Here is a 20257-nt window from a genome sequence, read left to right as displayed (position 1 = left end):
TTTAACGAAATAAACGGCTGCCACGTCATCTATACAAAAAAGGTTATATTGCGGGTGACTTTAAAGATCATGGTATTGACCTGCATTTATTCGATTTGGAGGGTTGTTTTGCAAAAAAAAATTACTTGAAGGGTTTTTTTGCACAAAACCCTTTAAAGTATACAGAATTTGTTTCTTTAATTTGGATTGCTTTTTAATTTAATTTTGAATATTTTTTTAAATGAAATATTAGATGGAAGATTTTGATTGGCTGAGAGAAGAGGGGGTGAATGGAGAGGTTCACCCCTAGGGGTGAACCTAAGTATTTTTCTATAAACAAATATTTGTGATTTTAAATTCATACAAACTTATGTTTTGTTATGGGTTGGTGCATGTATTTAAATAACAAGACTGATATATAATTTTCACACCTATGTTATATGAATAAACAAATGACAATTATCTTCAGCTTGATTTGGTTTATGGTAAACCGATTGAAGATATAACTGTATTTCACATTTTTCCTCTTAATTAGAGCAGCTTTGTTTTTCTCATAAGTAGATCGACCGACGATATAACATTTATTACATACACCAACAAAAGCAAATCATTTAAACAATCTTCCATAGTGTATATATAACTAACAAGAGACTTGCCCATAGAGGAGCGGGCGAATAATCTTCTTTGTAACTTTGCCTATATTACAAAACAACGCCAAAAGCTTTCGCTTTAGATCATGTCCACCTTTCACGTAACATCGATTTTTTTGTCCGCCGCGTTATGCCTAACGCTTATTCTTATGCCGCAACAAACAAATGCGGCTAGAGCGTTCTTCGTGTTTGGTGACTCACTCGTGGACAGTGGTAACAACAATTACTTAGTCACCACCGCTCGTGCCGATTCTCCTCCCTACGGAATAGATTATCCGACAGGTCGACCAACCGGTCGTTTCTCCAATGGCTTGAACCTTCCTGACATTATCAGTAAGACGCCGTGTTCAATTCTTTTTAATTTTGTTTCAATATTTTTTTGGGGCTTATTAAAAGTGATTTTGCATGGGGATTTAGGTGAACAAATTGGATCTGAGCCGACATTACCAATTCTTAGCCCTGAGCTCACCGGAGAGAAGCTATTGATCGGAGCTAACTTTGCCTCTGCCGGCATTGGGATACTTAACGACACCGGAGTTCAATTTGTAAGTCATCTTATATATATCTAAATTTTCATTTTTATATATATATATATCTTGTTTTGAGTTGAATAAAATGTTTAATTGTTGGATCCTAATCTATTTTTTGTTTTGTTGGTGTGAATAATTAATGAAGTTGAACATACTAAGGATCGGTAGGCAATTCGAGCTGTTCCAAGAGTATCAAGAGAGAGTGAGTGAGATTATAGGTTCAGAAAAAACACAACAGCTTGTAAACGGGGCTCTTGTCCTCATGACTCTCGGAGGAAATGATTTTGTCAACAACTACTTCTTCCCCTTCTCTTCTAGAAGACGCCAATCATCTCTGGAGGAATTTAGCCAGCTTCTCATCTCCGAGTACAAGAAAATCCTTGCGGTATACTTTCTTGAGTTACACGCTACAGGTTTAGATTTTTTTGGTGCCATTTTTTTCATGCTTTTGACTCTTATGATACAGAGGCTGTACGAGTTGGGAGCAAGAAGGGTGATGGTGACAGGAACAGGACCGTTGGGTTGTGTACCAGCTGAGCTTGCCTCATCGGGAAGTGTGAATGGAGAATGTGCACCCGAGGCCCAACAGGCTGCAGCAATCTTCAATCCGCTTTTGGTTCAAATGCTTCAGGGACTTAACAGTGAGATTGGTTCGGATGTTTTCATTGGGGCTAATGCCTTTAATATGAATGCGGATTTCATCAACAATCCCCAAAGATTTGGTGAGTGCACTCCTTCAATTGGTATATGTGTGTCCTGAATCACTTTTAGACCTAATTTTATGCATTTTCATAGGTTTCGTGACGTCTAAGGTAGCGTGTTGCGGGCAAGGAGCATACAACGGGCGAGGCATTTGCACCCCATTATCGAGCCTATGCCCTGACCGCAACGCGTATGCTTTCTGGGACCCTTTCCACCCGACCGAGAAAGCCACCCGACTCATCGTCCAACAAATCATGACTGGTTCGGCTGAGTACATGAACCCCATGAACCTTAGTACTATCATGGCTTTAGATTCAAGAATTTAATTAAGGAAGGAAGCAATCTTTTACGGAATATACCTATATTATATGTGACACAAGATGTCTGATATTTAAGTGTAATCAGTATCTCTATTTAAGTTTAACAGTTTTCAGTATCGGCTTTAGATACTATTCATGATGTTTATTAATTTCAGTTTTCCATATATAATAAAATTTTGCAAGGCTGTCAAACATTGGTAAGGAACTAAGAATTGTTTTGTTAGTTTTTCTCTCTAGTGAAGAGTCTCTGTCTCTGCTCTGTATTTCCTGTTTTGTTCAATTTTTTTTGGATAATTGTCTCGTCAATTTTACGAAGGGCTTGATACATCTTTGTCAATACTCAGAGCCGCAACTATAGCCATTTCTACATATATCTTTGTCGATAAATACTTTGCAAATATTTTAAGTTGAAGTGTTTCTAAGCTATGAATGGCCAACATCATTCCACGTGAAAAGAAAGTTAGAAGATTATAGATAGAAGAAAAAAAAAACAATGTATATCGATTTTAAAATATATATGGTTCGTTCCTTCTACAAGTTGCTTATATACTCCAAATTTGTGCTTAGATAACTTCTCGGAAATGATAAGTTCTCACTCAGCCGGGAAGTGTGGACATATTCACTATCATAATCATCAGCTCTAGTGTTTTGTCACACTATGCACATCTTTCTCCATTTTTGGTCTCTTTGATACATCCACATGGGAGAAAGCAAGCAAATATTTATATTTTAAACGAAAACATCCAAGAGCTTATACGGGAGAAAGCAAGGCAGATATCAATTGTTTTTTGTTTTTTTCATCAATCACTGCAAAAGCCTATATAGATAAATACTAAATGTTTCCTGATATTAATTGTTGTATTGTACTCTTCTTAAAGAGATTTGCTTAGTAATGAAGTTGTTGTTTTCTGAGGCACTCAATACAAAAATAACTTTGCAAAAATATCAGTTTGCTCGTACATATTTATATGTCCATTTGTGTACGACATAAGACAACAACAACAACAAAAAAAAGAGTGATGACGTCAGTACTGAAGACGTCATAGGACGTTTTAGAGCTTATCTAAGCACAAAATTGAGAGAAAAGTAGAAGAAAAATAACTCACCACTATAGGCCAAAACATTATAATAAAACGAGAGAACCGCTTACGACAAATTTTTAGTTTCTCCTTCTTTCTTTTAAGGTATATTTTAACAAATTCACAACTTTTTCTTTGCTATATTTTTTTGCTTCTGTTTTTCTTAGTATACAAGTCAGAAATCTCCTATATGATCGTATTATTTTTTCTGGCGACTTCTATTAGAACTTTTGTTCATATATTTTCTTTTTGTCTCAAAGAGATGAATCATTTCTGTTCCCCACTTGGAAACGGACGATTTATATTATTTCAGATTCTTCTACTTCTTCCTCCTCCTTGATCTCTGATCTCCCAAGAAAATTCATCATGTAAATTCATATTCAAACTTTTTTCTTCTTTACTTGCATGTTTATCAGTTTATGCAACTTGATGAGTATGATTTTAGGGTTTGTGGTTTTGTTTGAGATTAGGGGTGAAGATGATATAGTGGAGCTCTTATGGAAGAGCGGTCAAGTCGTTCCAAGCAGCCATCAGACACAGAGACCCTCCTCCGGTCCTCTACCCATTCTCCGCGGCAGCGGAAGCGGAGAAGGAAATGCTCCTCTACCGCAGCCTACACCTCCCCTGCATCATCATCTCTTCAACCAAGAAGACGAAATGGCTTCTTGGCTTCACCATCCTAATCGCCAAGATTATTTCTACTCTGGCGTCACCTCGACTCCGGCTACTCTCCCCCAAAGAAGTTCGGCCTCCATGGCACCACCAGGTCCACCACCACCTAGTTCTCAGTACATTATGATGCCGGAGAGACCCACCCGTCAAGTTTTGGCTGCGAGAAGGGCGGACAATTTTATGAACTTCTCGAGTTTAAGAGGGAACATATTTACCGGCGGTAGAGATGAAGCTGGACCGTCCATGCAGATGAGCTCGAGTGCGACCCCGTCGTCTTTTGCAATTGGATCATGTGTAATACCAGCGACGACTGAGGGCACCAAGAGTCGAGTATCGCCTACTTTTACCGTTCCTAGTCGTCGGAACGAAACGGTGGCTATTGAGACAACGGTTTGTGAGATCGCCGAAACAAAGCCGATTCATATACAACCAGCTACAGATATTGCCGAAGACAGGAAGCAAAAGGAAAGAGAAGAAACCAATGCCGAAATGCAGGTGAGTCATAGGCTCATAGCTCTATTAATAGGCGCACTCATGACTCATGTATATGATAGTTGATGACAGAAGAACACGTTTGTGTCTAGGAAAACACTCATTATAATTACAATGGTAGTTACACAATATATATATAATCATTGAATGATACTAAAGAATATTCTATATATAGATTCTAGATGATCCTTTAGTCTTTGTCATGTCGCCGCGTGTTAGTCACTTGACCCATGCATTTTACAAGTCAATGCTTATTTTTTTATTTTTTATTTTGGTGGTGTACAGGAAACTCCAGAAGCTCGTGGTTCAAATTCTAGGAAGAGGTCACGAGCTGCAGAAATGCATAACCTTTCCGAAAGGGTTCTTACCTTTCCATTAGAATTTTCAAGATTCTGTATTTCAACAATGGGCTCTTCTATGTTTCATCTCCTTTAGAACTTTTTGTTGTTTTTTAACAGAGACGGAGAGAAAAAATTAACGAGAAGCTGAAGACTCTGCAAGAACTCATTCCTGGATGCAGCAAGGTTATTCACAATTTTTTTTTTTTTTTTTGTAACTACCGTACTTGTTATTAAACATAAGGTTGATTCTGACTTTGTGCTATGATCTGATTCTGATCAGAAGGATAAAGCTTCAACGCTGGATAGTGTTATCGAGTACGTGAAATCGGTCCAGATGAAAGAGCAGGTATGCCCTCCAAAACCGAATGTGTGTCTGAACGTGGAAACAACTTAGAAATGAATCTAGTTATGTTGATAAACGTTGAAGAATGTTTAGGTCATGCATGGCTGAGATTTACTATTTGAACCGATGTTGTTATGTTGCCAGATGAAGTCGATGGGACAAGGTATGGTGCCATCAACGATGTCTGCGGAGAATACGCCTCAGTTAATGCCCCACATGAGGATGATGGATATGAACCGGCCTCCTCCATTAATACCTTTCTCCGGCACACCTTTTCCTAGGCCGCCTCCTATTGCGGGTGTAGGTTCATCATGCCCAGCACCACGCTACCCTAATGATCCATCTAGAGTCCACTTACAAAGTCCTCAGCCTAACCCGGTGTCGAACCAGCCTCAGTTTCCGACTTACATGAATCCCTATAGCCAGTTTGTTGGTTTCCACCAGATGCAACAACCTCCTTCTTCATTGCATGTAATTTTTTCCTAGTATTCATTGTGCCTATTCCTCTGTTCCTACAAATGATGATGCTCACAAGATCCTTGATAAAAATTGTTCTTATAGAGTCAAACAACATCACATTTCAGCCATCCAAGTAGTAGCAAAGAACCTGATGATCAGGGCAACCAATCAACAGGTTAGTATAGATCAGCGAATACAGGTTTTTCTTGCAAGACAAGTTAATATTCTGACAGATGCATCTACATTGTGTCTCTGCAGGTTAATGTGTGGAGTTAAAAAAGATAAGTTATCCAAACAAATTACTAATGTAGATTTGGTCTCTTAAAGGTTAAAGGTAGGTAGCTAGGTCTTCTTTACTTTTATTTTTCCTGTTTATGCAAATGTCAGAATCTGGAATCGAGGTGGTCAATATATATACACAGGTTGCAAACTTGCAAGGACCATAACTAATTAAAAACACAATGACTAAGCCAAAGTACATGAACATCCTCGACTCCTCGTTGTATGTTACAAATGTGCTGTAGGCCAAACAAGTGCGTTAGGGAAAACAAAAACTTAAACATGTTAAACACAAACACTAAAAGCCAAATGCAAACACTAGCTCAAACTTAACACAAAGACTCAGCTAACAACTCCTTAAGTTGGAGATTGTTTTCTATGACTAATGTGACAGATATACGGACGACGATGAGGAATCATAATGCCCTAAAGCATAAATCATGTATTTGTATGTATCCGAATGGCCAAACGTCATCCTACGTCAAAAGAAATGATTATGTAACACACATGTAATAATATTTTTTTTGGAAAATGAAAAAGAAGAAATACATTTGGCTGAAACTCATCAACGTCACACAAGTATGTAAAAGAAATCGAAAAGTTCAGGACGCAGAGATGGAGCCAAAAAAAAAAAACAGGACGCTGCAGAACCAATATATAAATGTTTATTGATATTGTCGTGCATACTAAGAAGAAGATGTTATCTTTGTTATAAAAGAAAAATATATATATATATATATATATATACTAGAAAGTAGCCCACGCAATAAATAAAGAATCAAGTTTCTATTTAATTGTATATGAAATGTACATATAATTGTTAATATATGTCTTAAAAATTAATTTTCATAATATTATGGTTTAACTATAATATTTTAATATATAATTGTTATATGTTGCTTCGTAAAATAGTCATTTTAAGATAGAGAAAATTAAAAATTTAAATTACACAGAATTGTTGAAAATATTTAGACAATATGTTACTATAATAATAGGACCATTGTTTTAGTTACGGCAAAATCAATTTAATTTTGTATTTTCATTAAGTAATTAAGATAAATTATATTTTTTTACATTTTTTTTTAAAAAAAACTGAGAAGTAGTCTAAAAAGAAAATTGTAAGACCTTACTATATAATTACTTTGATAGATAATTTAATGTTGTTCTATATATAAATTTTACTTTCATCATATAAAAGTAATACTTAACAATAAATAATTTTAAAAGAAATACCCTCTCTTGAAATCCATTTTCAATAATATCCTTATACATATACAAAATAACTAAATTATAAACCCTAAACTTCAAATACTAAGAAGGGGTAATTGGTTCTATGATTTTAATAGATTTGGATATCCAGATAAAAATCATGTGTTATTCAATCATTGATCTTAAAATACTTATCAAATAAACATACTAAACATTATCTCTCCATCACTCTTGAATGAACTTACCTCAACTTTTTTTTTTTGTTTTGTGAATGATTTCATAAGTATTGATGTACCATTTTTTCTATTGCTTGCTTTTTTTATGACTCACCTCTGTATAATTAACTTTTATTTTGCTCGGTCCAAATGTTTGAAGTGCCTTTGATATGCCTCCATCTTCATGGATAGTGATTCTCCACAATCCAGCTTGGCCAATATTGTAATATGAAACAAAATCTCTTTCATCCAACAAAATGAAAATGTTGCCAGAAATCATAATCCGGCCTTCTTTCCATTTATCATTGAAAATTTTAAACACTATATTAGTTTAAAAATTATGTAGGACTGTATTAAATGGTTATATTAGACAATACTCCCTCTGTTCCTGATTAATCCATATTTTAGGATTTTCAAACATATTAGAAACTGACTTTAGTCGCATTATTTTTTTCGATTAACAAATTTCAACCAACAATTTTCAGTTTCTTTTTTGAAGTTTACAATTTGTCATTAATTACTTATTAAAAATATATAGAAAACCTAAAATTTGTTTTTTGTGCAACATTTTTGTTCTCTAGAAAATGGATTAATAAGGAATGGATGGATTAGATTTTAGTGAGAAAAACATATTGTTTAATAGGACAAAATTATTTTACAAAATGTACCTTGTCAATGCATCTATGTAATTATTCTACCAAAAATAAAATGCGTCTACGTAACTGTAAAAGTTGAAAAAGACTTGGCCATGTTTTTCACTCTTCTTCGTATATGTGAAACACATAACACATGAAATATATCTTGATTATGGAGAAAAAGAGTAAATATATTTTGATTAATTATAAGGACCCCTTGCTAGACATCAAACCTCTGTTTGATCATCGAGGATTGGAGAAGAGTACCATCAGATCAAGAAACTTGACGATCTGTTTTCCTCTTGCAGCGATGATGATACGTTAGAGCAGGTCTATAATTTGAGAGTAAATTTGAGTCCAAGTATTTAAGTAAATGTCTACATATGGCTATATATACGTACACTATTTGAATGTTAGATAGATGTTATTCTTAGGTTCAAAATATTTTATTGACAGTTACAAATTTGGGAATTATGGAATTTGGTGTCATAACTTTTGTAACATAAATATTTTCATTAGATTAAATACAGTTCAATGCGTGGTTATTGAAATTATAAAAACGCATCTCTCTTTAATGCATGGTGAAAGAAATTTGTAACCCACTACATGATATTAAATATAAAATTTCAATATATTTTCCATATAAGAAATAATCAAACTTAATGATTTAATTAATACTGTTTTAAATATGTCACTTACAATTGTGTAATAAAATAAATAGATAGAAAATCAAGAAAAGTCAACATATATCAAAATCTTCTTTTATATATATATATATATATATATATGATTTTGAACATGACAACAATTCTGAAATACTCTTGACAGATCGATTTTATGTTGATATGTGCATTGATATTAAAGGAAAAGCTATTATTGTGTAATTTATACATTATTATGTAATTTATCATAATTTAATAGGAATTTAGTGGAACTGACTAACTTTATTGCCTACTCAATTAACAAAAGGAAAAAATATATGATTTTAAAAAGTGTAATAATTAAAGTTTATAAAATTACATAAAGGCATAATCATAATCATGTATTTAAACTATTTCATTTCTCATCCAAGATATGATTTTTATTATGATATTTTCTTTTATTATAAAATAGTGTGTATTTTTTCACTTAAAAGGATGAAAGAAAAATTAAATCGAATGTAAGATAATGTGTAAAACAGATGTATCAAATATCAGTTAATTTATTAGTAAATGTTAAAGAATATTAGATTTTGTATCAAATATATAATATGAGATTTTATTATAAAACAATCTGATTTTGTTTAACAAAAGAACTTAAGATATAAAAGTGGATTTAAAAATATATGTCAATTGTACCAACTGGATAAGAGAAGTATGATTATTTGAAATTGAAAATGATATAAATTTGTTGAAAAAAATTTGAAATAAAAGATGACAGATGTCACTAAAAAAGAATGTCAAATGTTGCAATATGAGTAAGAGTTAGGAAAAACCTTCTCATATTATATAAGATATATACTAGTACTAGCTCATTCCATAATGAACAAGAAACCAAAGTGGAGAAATAAAAGAGTCGATGCGAAGAGTGACGACGTCATTGTGAATGCTAAAAACGTTCATTCAGTGTATTGTATACATAGAGACACATATCCGGAAATGAGATAGAGACCTTATCCGCAGTTCCTAAAATAGACATTCTAAAGCATAAAATTTGGGAATGACAAGGATGATGATTTGATCAGTAGAAGGGGAAAGAAAGAAACTCAACGTATCTGACCCAAAAAAACATTTTATATAAACACTGTTCACTAAGTGGTTTTTTGGAGCTTTCTGGTTAAACGAGACAAAATTCTCTTCCTTTTGAACAATTCACATATAAAAATATAGATATTTCTGATAAATGGTATACAAATCGCAAAATGTGTTTTTGGGTTTGTCTAAAAATTTATTATTATTATTATTTTTTTGGTTGTCTTAATTTATATAAATAGTTGTTGTTCCCTACTTCAAAAACCAACGAGGATGATGATATCTTCTCACATTCTTCTGATTCTACTTTTTCCTCCTCTGCTTGATCAGACAAATCCAATCCATCATGTAAGATTCCTTTTGACTTTTGCAAGTTTTTTTGTTGTTGTTGTTGTTGTTGTTGTTTGATGTGTCTAAATTTAAGGTTTGTTTGAGATTTAGGGGTGAAGATGATTTAGTGGAGCTCTTATGGAAGAGTGGTCAAGTAGTTCAAAGAAGCCATACACAAAGACCCTCTTCTCCTCCTCCTCCTCCTCCTCCTCCTCCTCCTCCTCCTCCTCCTCCTCCTCCTCCTCCTCGGCCTTGTCCTCCTACCATTCTCCGTGGCAGTGGAAGCGGTGGTGGTGGAGAAGAAAATGTTTCTCTTCAGCTTCCGCAGCCTCAGCCTTACATGCATCATCAGAATCTCTTCATTCAAGAAGATGAAATGGCGTCTTGGCTTTACCATTCTTACAGCCAAGATTATATCTGCTCCGAACTTTTATACCACGGCGTCGCATCCACTTCTGCTACGCATCCACAAAGCTCTGTCTCGTTGGCACCATCATCCACAGCTCCGTACACTCTGCCGCCGGAGAGACCCACCGGTCAGACTTTGGCCGTGACAAGGGCGGAGAATCTTATGAACTTCTCGTGGCTAAGAAGGAACATATATTCCATGGAAGTTGGACAATCGATCCCGGCGGTGAGAGATTCGATGCAGGTTGGTTCGACCGCGACCACGTCGTCTTCGTTTACTTTCCCGCAAAGTTTGGCCTCTCTGGCACAGCTACCACCTAGTATTCAGTACATTCTGACGGCGGAGAGACCCCCTGGTCAAGTTTCTACGAACTTCTCGAGGCTAGGAGGGAACATGTTTACCGGCGGTCGAGTTGAAGCTAGACCGTCCATGGAGGTGGGCTCGAGCGCGACCCCGTCGTCTTCTGCAATTGAATCATGTGTACTACCACCGACGGAGAGTCCAGTGTCGCGCACTTTTGCAGTTCCCGTTGTTGATCCAAAGGGAAAGGCTGTGGCGATTGAGACGGCCAGAACACCGTCGTCCGAGGTATGCAAGGTCGAAACAGAGCCGATTCAGGTACAACCAGCGACTCAGATGGGAATTACCGAAGACAAGAAGCGAAAGGAGAGAGAGGAAACCGTTGCCGGAATCCAGGTGAGTCACAGCTCAGGTAGGTTTAACCTGCGCGCCCATGTAAGGCTTAACCTTTCCATGTTTCGTGGCGTACAGGGAACTGAAGAAGCTCGTGTTTCAAAATCTAGGAAGAGGTCACGAGCTGCAGAAATGCATAACCTCGCCGAAAGGGTTCTTATATTTTCCTTTATGGTTTCCAAAAATGGACTCTCTGTTTCATCTCTCCATTGAAACTTGTTTTTGTTTTTAACAGAAACGGAGAGAAAAGATCAACGAGAAGATGAACGCTCTGCAAGAACTCATTCCTGGCTCCAGAAAGGTGTCGTTCACAATTTTTTTTTATAACTTGTTGTTATGAGACGTAAGGTTGTTTCTGATTCAGATTTGTTCTGTCTATATACTCTGATCAGTCTGATAGAGCTTCAATGTTGGAGGATGTTATTCAGTTCGTGAAAAAACTAAATAGCCAAGTACAGGTATGCCCTCAACAATAGAATGTGTGTTTGAACATGGAAATAGCTTAGATGAATCTAGCTAGGACTAGAGTTTTATTTGTGTCTACCTACCGACCAACATCTTCGCAGGTTTTGGTTCCTAAAAAGTTAAGGTTTAATGCCCGCAGATTCATCTTCTTGGAAGGGTTATAAAGTTTCATGGGAGATAATTGCAAATCTTATAAGTCTCTCTACTTGGAAAATACTGGTACTTGGATTAGATGAGATGACCTTATAACTGATTCCACTTATTATGCCCTGTTCTTGAGGTCTTACTTTTCTGTTTTGCTTCACAACTTTACAGGATTATATATGTCTTCATGACATGACTGAGATTTTAATATCTGAATCGATGTTGTTATGCCAGATGATATCTACGGTACAAAGTACGATGCCGCCTATGATGAATGCAGGGAATATGCAACAGTTCATGCCTCAGATGGGCATGGGGATGATGGGTATGAATCAGCCTCCATTTATGCCTTCACCTAAGCCGCCTCATATTGCGGATCCACCATATCCAGCACCGCACCACCCTTTTCCAAACATTCAGACCTCTGTCCCATCCACAGTTCATTTACCAACACCGCAGCCTAACGTGGTGCCGAACCAGCCGCAGTTTCCGGCATACATGAATCCTTATAGTCAGTTTCTTGGTTCCCACCAGATGCAACAACTTCCTCCTCCTCCATCGCAGGTAATTCTTTTCCATGTATCCATTGCGCTTGTTCCTCTCTTCAATAGCAAATGGTGATGCTCACGAAAGCGTTTTAAAAAAATTGGTTTGTATAGAGTCAAACAACATCACAGCCGAGTGTAAGCCAAGCAAGTACTAACAAGGAACTTGAGGATCAGGGCAACCAACCAACAGGTTAGTAAGAATCAGGGAGTGAAGTCTTTTCTTGCGAGATAAGTTAATGGCCAAGATACTGACTTAGACATCTCCATTGTGTGGTTGCTGGCTGAAGTCGTGGAGTTAAAAACGATCTGTTCTCCAAGGAAATCACAATTTTGAAGAAAGCCAAAATGGCTAACATGTAGAGAGATGTTATGTCTGTCACTCTGTCAGTCTGTGTAAGGTTAAAGTAGGTCCCTTTACTGTTTGTTAGAACGTAGAATCTACGGTGTCAATGTATACAGGTTGCAAGGTGGGCCAAGAGAAGAGAGATGTTTGTGCATTACACCCTAACCTTGAACTCCCTATAAAAACTATCATGACAATACATAGAAAAGGAGCAAAAGTAATAGCTGAATTGTTGAGACTATATGTTACAAGTGTAAAGTGCCATTTTGACCGGCTAACATCTCCTATGTCAAAAGAAATATTTATATCTATATATATAGCATTTGGAAGTAGTAGCTGCGTCAAAACTCAAAAAAAAACATGTTCTGAAATATAACGCCAAAATGACTAAATATTTTATTGATATTGCAGAGAGGATGGTGTGAGAAGAAGTCTGTTTGTTTCCTAAGGTTGATACAAAAATCTCACTATTATTATAGTATATATTTTGTGATGTTTCTTGTTAACACGTCATTGGGAATATACCAAAAGTCATAGCACGCACGAAGACACTCATTTCCAGGGAGAGAGAGAGATATGGAGCTTATCTAAGCACAAAATCAAATGGCATCAGACAATGGAGAAGAAAATTTTCAAGCAATGTGACCCACCACTACTAAGGGTTTCTAACTCGCAAATCAACGAATCTGGGTTCTGGGTGTTTCCCTTGGAGCTTTGTGGGTAAACGACATATTTATCAGATACAGCATATGGCGGTATAGTACTTACATCATATTTAGCACGGCACTGCCCTTTTCCAACACACCAAAGCCTCTGACTCATCCAGAGTCCCTTTAGCAAGTCTGCAGCGTGTACCTCAGTGCTGAACCAGCCTCGATTTTTGACTTACATGAAGCCCTATAGCCAGTTTGTTGGTCACTTGGTCTCCATCAGTTGTAACAACCACCTCCTGATGCTCACAAGATCCTTTTAAAAAATGTTCTCATATAAGAGCCTAACAACATCACAGCAGAGTAGTAGCAAGGAACTTGAGGATAGCCAAACATTTTCTTGCGAGATAAGTTAATGGTCAAGATTCTGACAAATGCACCTCCATTGTGTTCAGGTTGATGTTGTAGAGCTAACAAGGATCAATTCTCCAAGCAAATCATAATTGTGAATATAATTAACCAGTGAGCTAGCATGTAGACTTTGTCTGTCTTTTTAAGGTTGAAGTGAGTGCTTTTTTTAGTTCTTTTCCCCTGTTTCTGTAAATGTCATTATCTAGGGAAGTCAATATATACATGTACATGTTGCAAGGTACGCCACAGAAGAGATGTTAGATACACCAAAACGGCGACGTCGTTTTTTATAGCCAATAAACATTTCACTTGAACTGTAACAAACACACTAAGCAAGAATACTTGTGGAACTTATGTTCTCAAGAGACTTCGATCACTGCTTGTCATTTACTCTTGGAAATGTTTGATAGAATCTGAAAAGAAAAGAAAAACGAAGTGAGAAACTTGGCAGAGGCTGTTTTTGCTGGTCATTGATTATTGCAAGTTCGTGAGAAGGCTTTTAAAGACTGTGTATGTACCTTGTCTGTGAATTCGCGGAAAGCTTCAACCCCCATCGCTTGATCGAGTTCCTGATAGATGCACAAACAGTTTCGTCAAATCTTGTTACTAACATCAATAACGAACCTTTGATGAAACCGTGACACAAAATGAGATCTACCTGTAATGGGTTGGAAGAACTATCAATATTGTAGATGAGTTTCTGAAGGGCTTCATCCTTTAAAGCATCTCGGATTTCACTAGAAGAAGCTGCAAAATGTTTTCAGATTTAGAAATGGCCTATGAAGCTATAAATTTGTTCAAACGTTTGTTATCCAATCACTTGAGTAAATGTCTCGTTACTCTAATCTATATGAGAGTAAGTTGGGAAGAACCATTACCAATAGCCTCGAGCTGTGCCTTCTCTAAAACAAACTTTTCTTCCTCTACATGTAACGGTCTTGCTACCGGAACTTCCTTGGCTGGAGACGCAGCTACAAAACCAAGGTTCAAACGTCTATTGTCAGATGCTAGTTTAGAGGTATTGAAACTCACTCATCCCATGAATCTAGATGCGACTAAAAGTTAGGAAGAGCCATACCAATAGCCTTATGCTGTGTCTTTTCAACAACATCATTAGTAGCTTCCTCAACATGTACTGGTCTTTCCTCAGGGACTTCCTTTGGTGGAGAAGCTGCAACAAAACCAGATCATGACTCAAACTATGATTGAACAACATACCAAACAAAAAACTAATAGAGTAAATGCACTAACCTGGATTATCCTCTGTTGAAGAAGGTTTAGCACATGGAGTCTCTGCATCATTAGTCAGATTACGTAGTAAAATTGTTCAGCTAAAACTTCATTGAAGCAAAACAGATACACAAACAAATTTTCCTCTATTTGGGGTCCAATGGACTAAGTCATTCTAAGGGTCACGAGATTGAAGCAAAGTAGAGACACTCATTGAATTCAATTTACAAAGTCGAACACTTTGAAAGTCGCAGTTAGATATTAACATCAATCAGGGAGCTAAAAAGAAAACAAAAAGGACTTACCTTTATGTATCTTGAAACAAGCCAATGAACAGCTGCAGAGACAGCCACATAACCCAAGTAAGAAACAATGACGAAAACAGAGAGTAAACCTAAATATAAACAGAGAGACGAAGAAGAAGAAAGAAGAAGACTTACTAAGGAAGAATACACGAAGGACACTTGTACTTGGATACAACCTTCTTGCAGATTTCGAGGACACATCTCTCTCTCTCTCTCAACGACGGACGCGATTCAGGGAAGAGAACAAGAGAAACCTCAATCACGAACGAGGGCAATTTGGGTTTTATTTCTTTGAGTGAGGAAAAGGAAAAAAAGGCCCAATGGGCCTAACAGTACAGTCACGGAGGACTTTTTGACTTGCTTCTTTTTTTGGTGTGTGAATTTTTCAGTATTCAGAATCAGAAGCGCCGGAGAAGAAAGATGAAGCTGAAGCAATTAGAAGGCTTGTTGGGTGATCTTGAACAGTTCTCTAATCCTAAAGTATGTTCAAAGATTTTTTCTTTCTTCCTTCTGAATTATAAAAATTGAGCTTTTTTTTTTTTTTTTTTTTTTTTTTTTGCTGATTTCGTCGAACAAACTTTGTTTTGATGATTTTGTGTGGGCAGGTGGAATTGGAGCAATACCCAACTGGTCCTCACATTGCTTCTCGTATGCTTTTCACTGTAAATTCCTTTCTTCCTCTGCTCAAAAGTTTATTGCTTTTGTTGTTTAGTTTACATACACCTTTTGGGCAATGAGGTTAATTTCATGCTTTCTGTGGTCTGTGGAATGGATCATTCTCAATTGGGCGTTTTGCTTGACTCTTATGTTTAATTGGGTTGAGTCATAAAAGGCTAGTAATGATTGAAAATGTAATGTCTTTATATAGTTGCTATTGCTTAGTTCCTGTTCTTCAAGAAGCCTGAAGTGTGTGTGTGTGTGTGTTGAATCTGTATCCTTGTTTAGGCAGAGAATTCATATGGAGACATAACTGATAAGGTGGTTGCTGATTTTGGATGTGGCTGTGGTACTTTAAGTGTTGCTGCTGCTCTTCTAGATGCAGCGTGAGTTATTTATTATTCATCTTTTCTCTCATCATTTCATCAATGCATCTAATTATTCATCCTCTGTGGTTATCTATCTGTTTGGTGCTTTAAAAAAAACAGGTCTGTGATTGGATTCGATATCGATCCTCAGTCTCTTGAAACAGCAACACTAAATGCAGAGGAGCTTGAGGTTCTTTTGTTTTTGAAGTTCTTCTTTATGTAAATGAGTCTTCCTTTTTGGTTGGTTGCAATACCGTTGCTATAAATTTGTTAGTTTTGCAGGTGGAGATAGATTTCGTTCAGTGTGACATTACAAAGTTAGAGTTAAAAGGTACAATCTCCTTTTCGTTCTGTAATTTAGTCAAGGAAAAGAAGAATCCACTGATGACATTTTTGTGTCTCCATGGATTGTTTTAGGCCAGATTGTGGATACTGTAGTAATGAACCCTCCATTTGGTACACGTAAGAAAGGAGCTGACATGGAGTTTCTCTCTGCGGCAATGAAGGTAATAAACACAGGAAAGCAAATCTCATATTTACTGTTTTCTTGATTAGAATTACTCGATTATATTTTGTTATGCAGGTCGCCTCACATGCAGTCTATTCCTTGCATAAGACATCTACCAGAGAAGTAAGCAATGCCTTCCTTCTTCCTTATAGTAGTAACTACTTACTATTCACGCTTAATGCATTTCTTGCTACTAACAGCCTTTACATTCTCGCAGCACATTAAAAGGGCGGCGTTGCGTGATTTCAATGCAAAAAGTGCTGAAGTTCTGTGCGAGGTTGGGCTTAAAAGATTTGAAAGTATCGTATAAAGCTCTGATGTGAATGTGTCTGATCATTCCGACTTATTCATGTTGTTCTCTTTTGCAGCTCCGGTATGACTTGCCAAAACTCTACAAGTTCCACAAGCGAAAAGAAGTTGATATTGCTGTTGATCTCTGGCGTTTTGAGCCTAAATAGAACTAGACCGTCTCACGATCATGTAATGTTTAGCTTTGTGTTAAGATTGATAATACATGGAAGGATTTTTAATATGAAAAGTCAAGTTTTATGAATCAACCTCATCTTCGTGAACAAAAGTACAGCTTTACATTGAAAATAGGTTGCAGCTTGTCTACAAAAAGAAGGGTAAGATTTTGCTTGTAGTTCAACAAAAAGCAGTCCACAGCTGGGAAATTGGTGTCTCAGTTGTCTTCTCCATAATGTTGCAAACCTTCTGACTTTGATGTTTTCCCCACGAGTAGCGTCCGGCTGCTTTACCAAATCATTAACCAAAACACCGTCTCATGCGCTTACACATATCAGATTAGAGACCAACCGGATTAAGCAGTGCTTGCAGTGTTAAGATTGTTTTGATAAAAGGTTAGAGACCACTGCTTGTAGTGTTAAGATTGTTTTGATAAATGTTATATACAAACAAAGGGCGGTTGTGAGTTGAGCATGATACAAATTGTTTCATACTCCTAAGCAGTGAATTTAGTGATCTCGGATAATAATAATCGACATCAATGCCTTGAGATCAGATACAAAAAGCTTCTTCAACGATGATTCCAAAGATGATTGTAACTTTCACAAGTCTGTTAGTTTGAGTTGAACTTGTGTTACACTGTCTTAATCCTCTTTACCATAAATTATAATATGCTTTAGTTGAAGAAGAAAAAGTCAATGGAAGTTCTTGAAGACGTCACACAAAATTAAAGAACGACTCATTAAAACTTTTTCCAATAGTATAGTTCAAAGTTCAAACGGGTTTTGTTGTTTTGGTCTCGTGAATAGTATAGTTTGTAAGAAGATTGAAACTTTTGAACCAAGTTGTGGTCATTTGAACTAAGTTGAAATTGAAAGCTTGAAATTATATCATGATGCATTGTAATAGTATTACAAGAGTAAGTCGTTTTTTAGTTATTTATTTTGTTGATGTATCTATTTCTCCAAACCCAACAAAACAATGAGTAGAGAAACGGAAAAAAAAAAAAAAAAACACCAACGGAGAATATATGTTCTAGTAGTACACACAGTATCAATCTTTTTGATTTGAACAAACTCAAAAGTCGAATAACTCGAACTTAATTTAAAACCAAAATGTCCCTCCTAGTAGAACATTATACAAGAAAGTCAGAATAAGAAAATGACGTGTTCGTAAACTTTGTATTAACATAATACTACATTCTATTTAATGTAAAATAATTAGCAGGATATCAAATAATAGCAGAAACAGCATGGATGCCAACTGAATTGAAAAATAAAAACAAATCAGCCAATGGATCAAATCTGTACTATCTCAAAGATTGTTAAAAAGTAATCATTCAGAAAGGAAAGAAGAAAGAGTTGGAAAGGTATTAGAGTATTATAGTTAATTTTGTGATATAATATATGGTATTCGTATGGTTGATGGTGGAGGAAGCTTCATTGAACATGTACAAAATTCCTTAATTTAATCGCTTATATAAAACTAAATCACTAGTAAAGATTCAGCATCAACGATTCTCAATGATTTAATTATATCTTCTCTCACGTGGGACGAACATTTCGTAACCTTATCGACTACTACTACATACTCATTTATATCTTACATAAACAAATTTAACAGAATCTCTTACGTACTTTGACAATTACTATATATAACTTAAGGGCTAACTCATCATATTAGTAATGCAAATTTTACTGGAATTAGAAATGGATAGTCCTTTAAGTGGTTCAGTAAGTATAAGTATATATAACTTAACTCACACACACTATCATATCTAAAGGCTTGTTATCCGAAGGAAGAAACATAACACTTTTTCTATGCGACCACACAATTTTTTTTAAGAAAACCAATAATAAAATGTGGGTAAACAATGCCATTAAACAAGAACAATATCAGAAAACGATACATTAAAAATTGAAGACTTATATAATAAGGATTCTATATATGATCATATGAGTCCAATAATTTAGGCATAACCTTAAAAATAAACCAACATGTCCATAAGCCCATATCCAAGGATAGATCACGCAAGACAACTAGCTAGGGATGTAGGTTTTAGCTGCAAAATTCCATTTTAGTTTATTTTCATATATGCTTTGGAAGAAAGAGAATGAAGACCTAATCCATTTTTGCAATAACCTAATAACCATATTTAGTTATTATGAGATTTCGGAGATGACGACGTCCATAAATTTGTTTATTGTTGTTATACAACTTCGAAATATTTGCATTTTTTTATGTGGCTACGTAAACAAACGTACTAATACGAATTTTAGATTTGTGAAAAATATAAATAACACGAATGTTGTGCATACTTAACTCCATATATGTAATGATGATTGATGAACGAACCAATAATTTTGAGATTTTTGTTTAAGATTGCGCTCTTTATGAAGTATAAAAATGTATCAGTACTCCTCTTTGAAAAACATGATTCATTTACCGGTGTGGCCACCAATTATCAATCTTAACATAAGATATAGCTTGCTTAATAGTTTATGGTCAACTTTATCATTCTAAAATAGAGCAAGATCGAAAGAAAAGCAATGCAATTGTATGCAAATGCAACTAAACTATATTATATATAATTAACAAGATGATCATGTAGACAAATCATATCATTGTATATGGCAGTATAATATATAATCTAAAGTGAGTTTGGTAGACAACTAGATAGAGATGACCTTGGAAACTGCGATATCAGCTTCCTGAATCTCTGAAGCCCTTGCATGTGGAGAGATGCTCTTTCTTTTTTGTCAAACACTTCGCCTTTTTATTTCCTTTATCTTTTCTCCTAAGCTTAATTTAAAAATCAAAACCTTTTTTACCTTCACAAGTTAAATAATTAAGTACGATATAATGTATAATAATAATAACCTTAAGAACTTTAGATGTGAACACATGACTCTTATTATATTGTATACGGTGCTTGATCTAGCGCCACAAATAAGTCAACACAATTTGAATTTGTTAAATAGTCTCAAATTATATAGTATCGACGTCTGCATTACATTCTGCAAAATCGTAACGAAGACCAGGATAAAAACAATTGCCAGATAAAATACATCACATGTGTAAGGAAATCTTCAGAAT

At 35.7% G+C, this 20257-nt stretch overlaps 5 protein-coding genes across 7 annotated transcripts; 4 read left to right on the top strand and 1 right to left on the bottom strand.

The window, feature by feature from the left end:
- Nucleotides 1-406: 406 nt before the first annotated feature.
- Nucleotides 407-2373, top strand: LOC104730451 (GDSL esterase/lipase At4g28780-like). The gene is made up of 5 exons (XM_010449613.3): nucleotides 407-962; nucleotides 1047-1174; nucleotides 1305-1544; nucleotides 1626-1881; nucleotides 1955-2373. The coding sequence occupies exons 1-5, from the start codon at nucleotides 716-718 to the stop codon at nucleotides 2185-2187; spliced, it is 1104 nt and encodes a 367-aa protein (XP_010447915.1). The 5' UTR covers nucleotides 407-715; the 3' UTR covers nucleotides 2188-2373.
- Nucleotides 2374-3422: 1049 nt separating this feature from the next.
- On the top strand, nucleotides 3423-5747 carry LOC104730450 (putative transcription factor bHLH056). The gene is made up of 6 exons (XM_087479531.1): nucleotides 3423-4427; nucleotides 4710-4784; nucleotides 4883-4948; nucleotides 5046-5111; nucleotides 5253-5579; nucleotides 5670-5747. The coding sequence occupies exons 1-6, from the start codon at nucleotides 3666-3668 to the stop codon at nucleotides 5745-5747; spliced, it is 1374 nt and encodes a 457-aa protein (XP_087335657.1). The 5' UTR covers nucleotides 3423-3665.
- Nucleotides 5748-9893: 4146 nt separating this feature from the next.
- On the top strand, nucleotides 9894-12845 carry LOC104733247 (putative transcription factor bHLH056). 3 transcript variants are annotated; one of them, XR_015575031.1, is made up of 9 exons: nucleotides 9894-9983; nucleotides 10077-11070; nucleotides 11146-11220; nucleotides 11303-11368; nucleotides 11460-11525; nucleotides 11672-11751; nucleotides 11848-12240; nucleotides 12336-12414; nucleotides 12512-12732. XR_015575031.1 is itself a non-coding variant. In XM_087479268.1 (8 exons), coding segments are annotated over exons 1-8 (1659 nt in total). In that variant the 5' UTR covers nucleotides 9894-9981; the 3' UTR covers nucleotides 12559-12845. The 3 variants fall into 3 exon arrangements, 2 of the variants coding, with proteins under 2 accessions (XP_087335394.1, XP_087335395.1); XM_087479268.1 differs by lacking the exon at nucleotides 11672-11751 and having other exon boundaries at nucleotides 11911-12240; nucleotides 12512-12845; XM_087479269.1 differs by lacking the exons at nucleotides 11848-12240; nucleotides 12336-12414; nucleotides 12512-12732 and having other exon boundaries at nucleotides 11672-11805.
- An 85-nt stretch (nucleotides 12846-12930) lies between these two features.
- Nucleotides 12931-15438, bottom strand: LOC104733246 (uncharacterized; the record flags this gene model as incomplete). Its single annotated transcript, XM_010452842.3, has 8 exons — nucleotides 12931-14041; nucleotides 14147-14197; nucleotides 14287-14375; nucleotides 14507-14599; nucleotides 14707-14799; nucleotides 14880-14921; nucleotides 15164-15195; nucleotides 15299-15438. Coding segments are annotated over 8 exons (570 nt in total), but the record flags the coding sequence as incomplete, so codon positions are not given.
- On the top strand, nucleotides 15414-17253 carry LOC104730449 (uncharacterized). Its single transcript, XM_010449610.2, has 9 exons — nucleotides 15414-15643; nucleotides 15769-15825; nucleotides 16109-16206; nucleotides 16309-16378; nucleotides 16471-16519; nucleotides 16606-16694; nucleotides 16772-16819; nucleotides 16914-16973; nucleotides 17065-17253. Exons 1-9 carry the CDS (start codon nucleotides 15584-15586, stop codon nucleotides 17152-17154), a joined length of 621 nt encoding a protein of 206 aa, XP_010447912.2. The 5' UTR covers nucleotides 15414-15583; the 3' UTR covers nucleotides 17155-17253.
- The last annotated feature ends 3004 nt before the right edge of the window (nucleotides 17254-20257 follow it).

Source organism: Camelina sativa, chromosome 12 (genome assembly GCF_030686135.1).
Source record: "Camelina sativa cultivar CO46 ecotype springtype chromosome 12, ASM3068613v1".
Taxonomy (NCBI): domain Eukaryota; kingdom Viridiplantae; phylum Streptophyta; class Magnoliopsida; order Brassicales; family Brassicaceae; genus Camelina; species Camelina sativa.
This window is presented reverse-complemented; position numbering and strand designations above follow the sequence as displayed.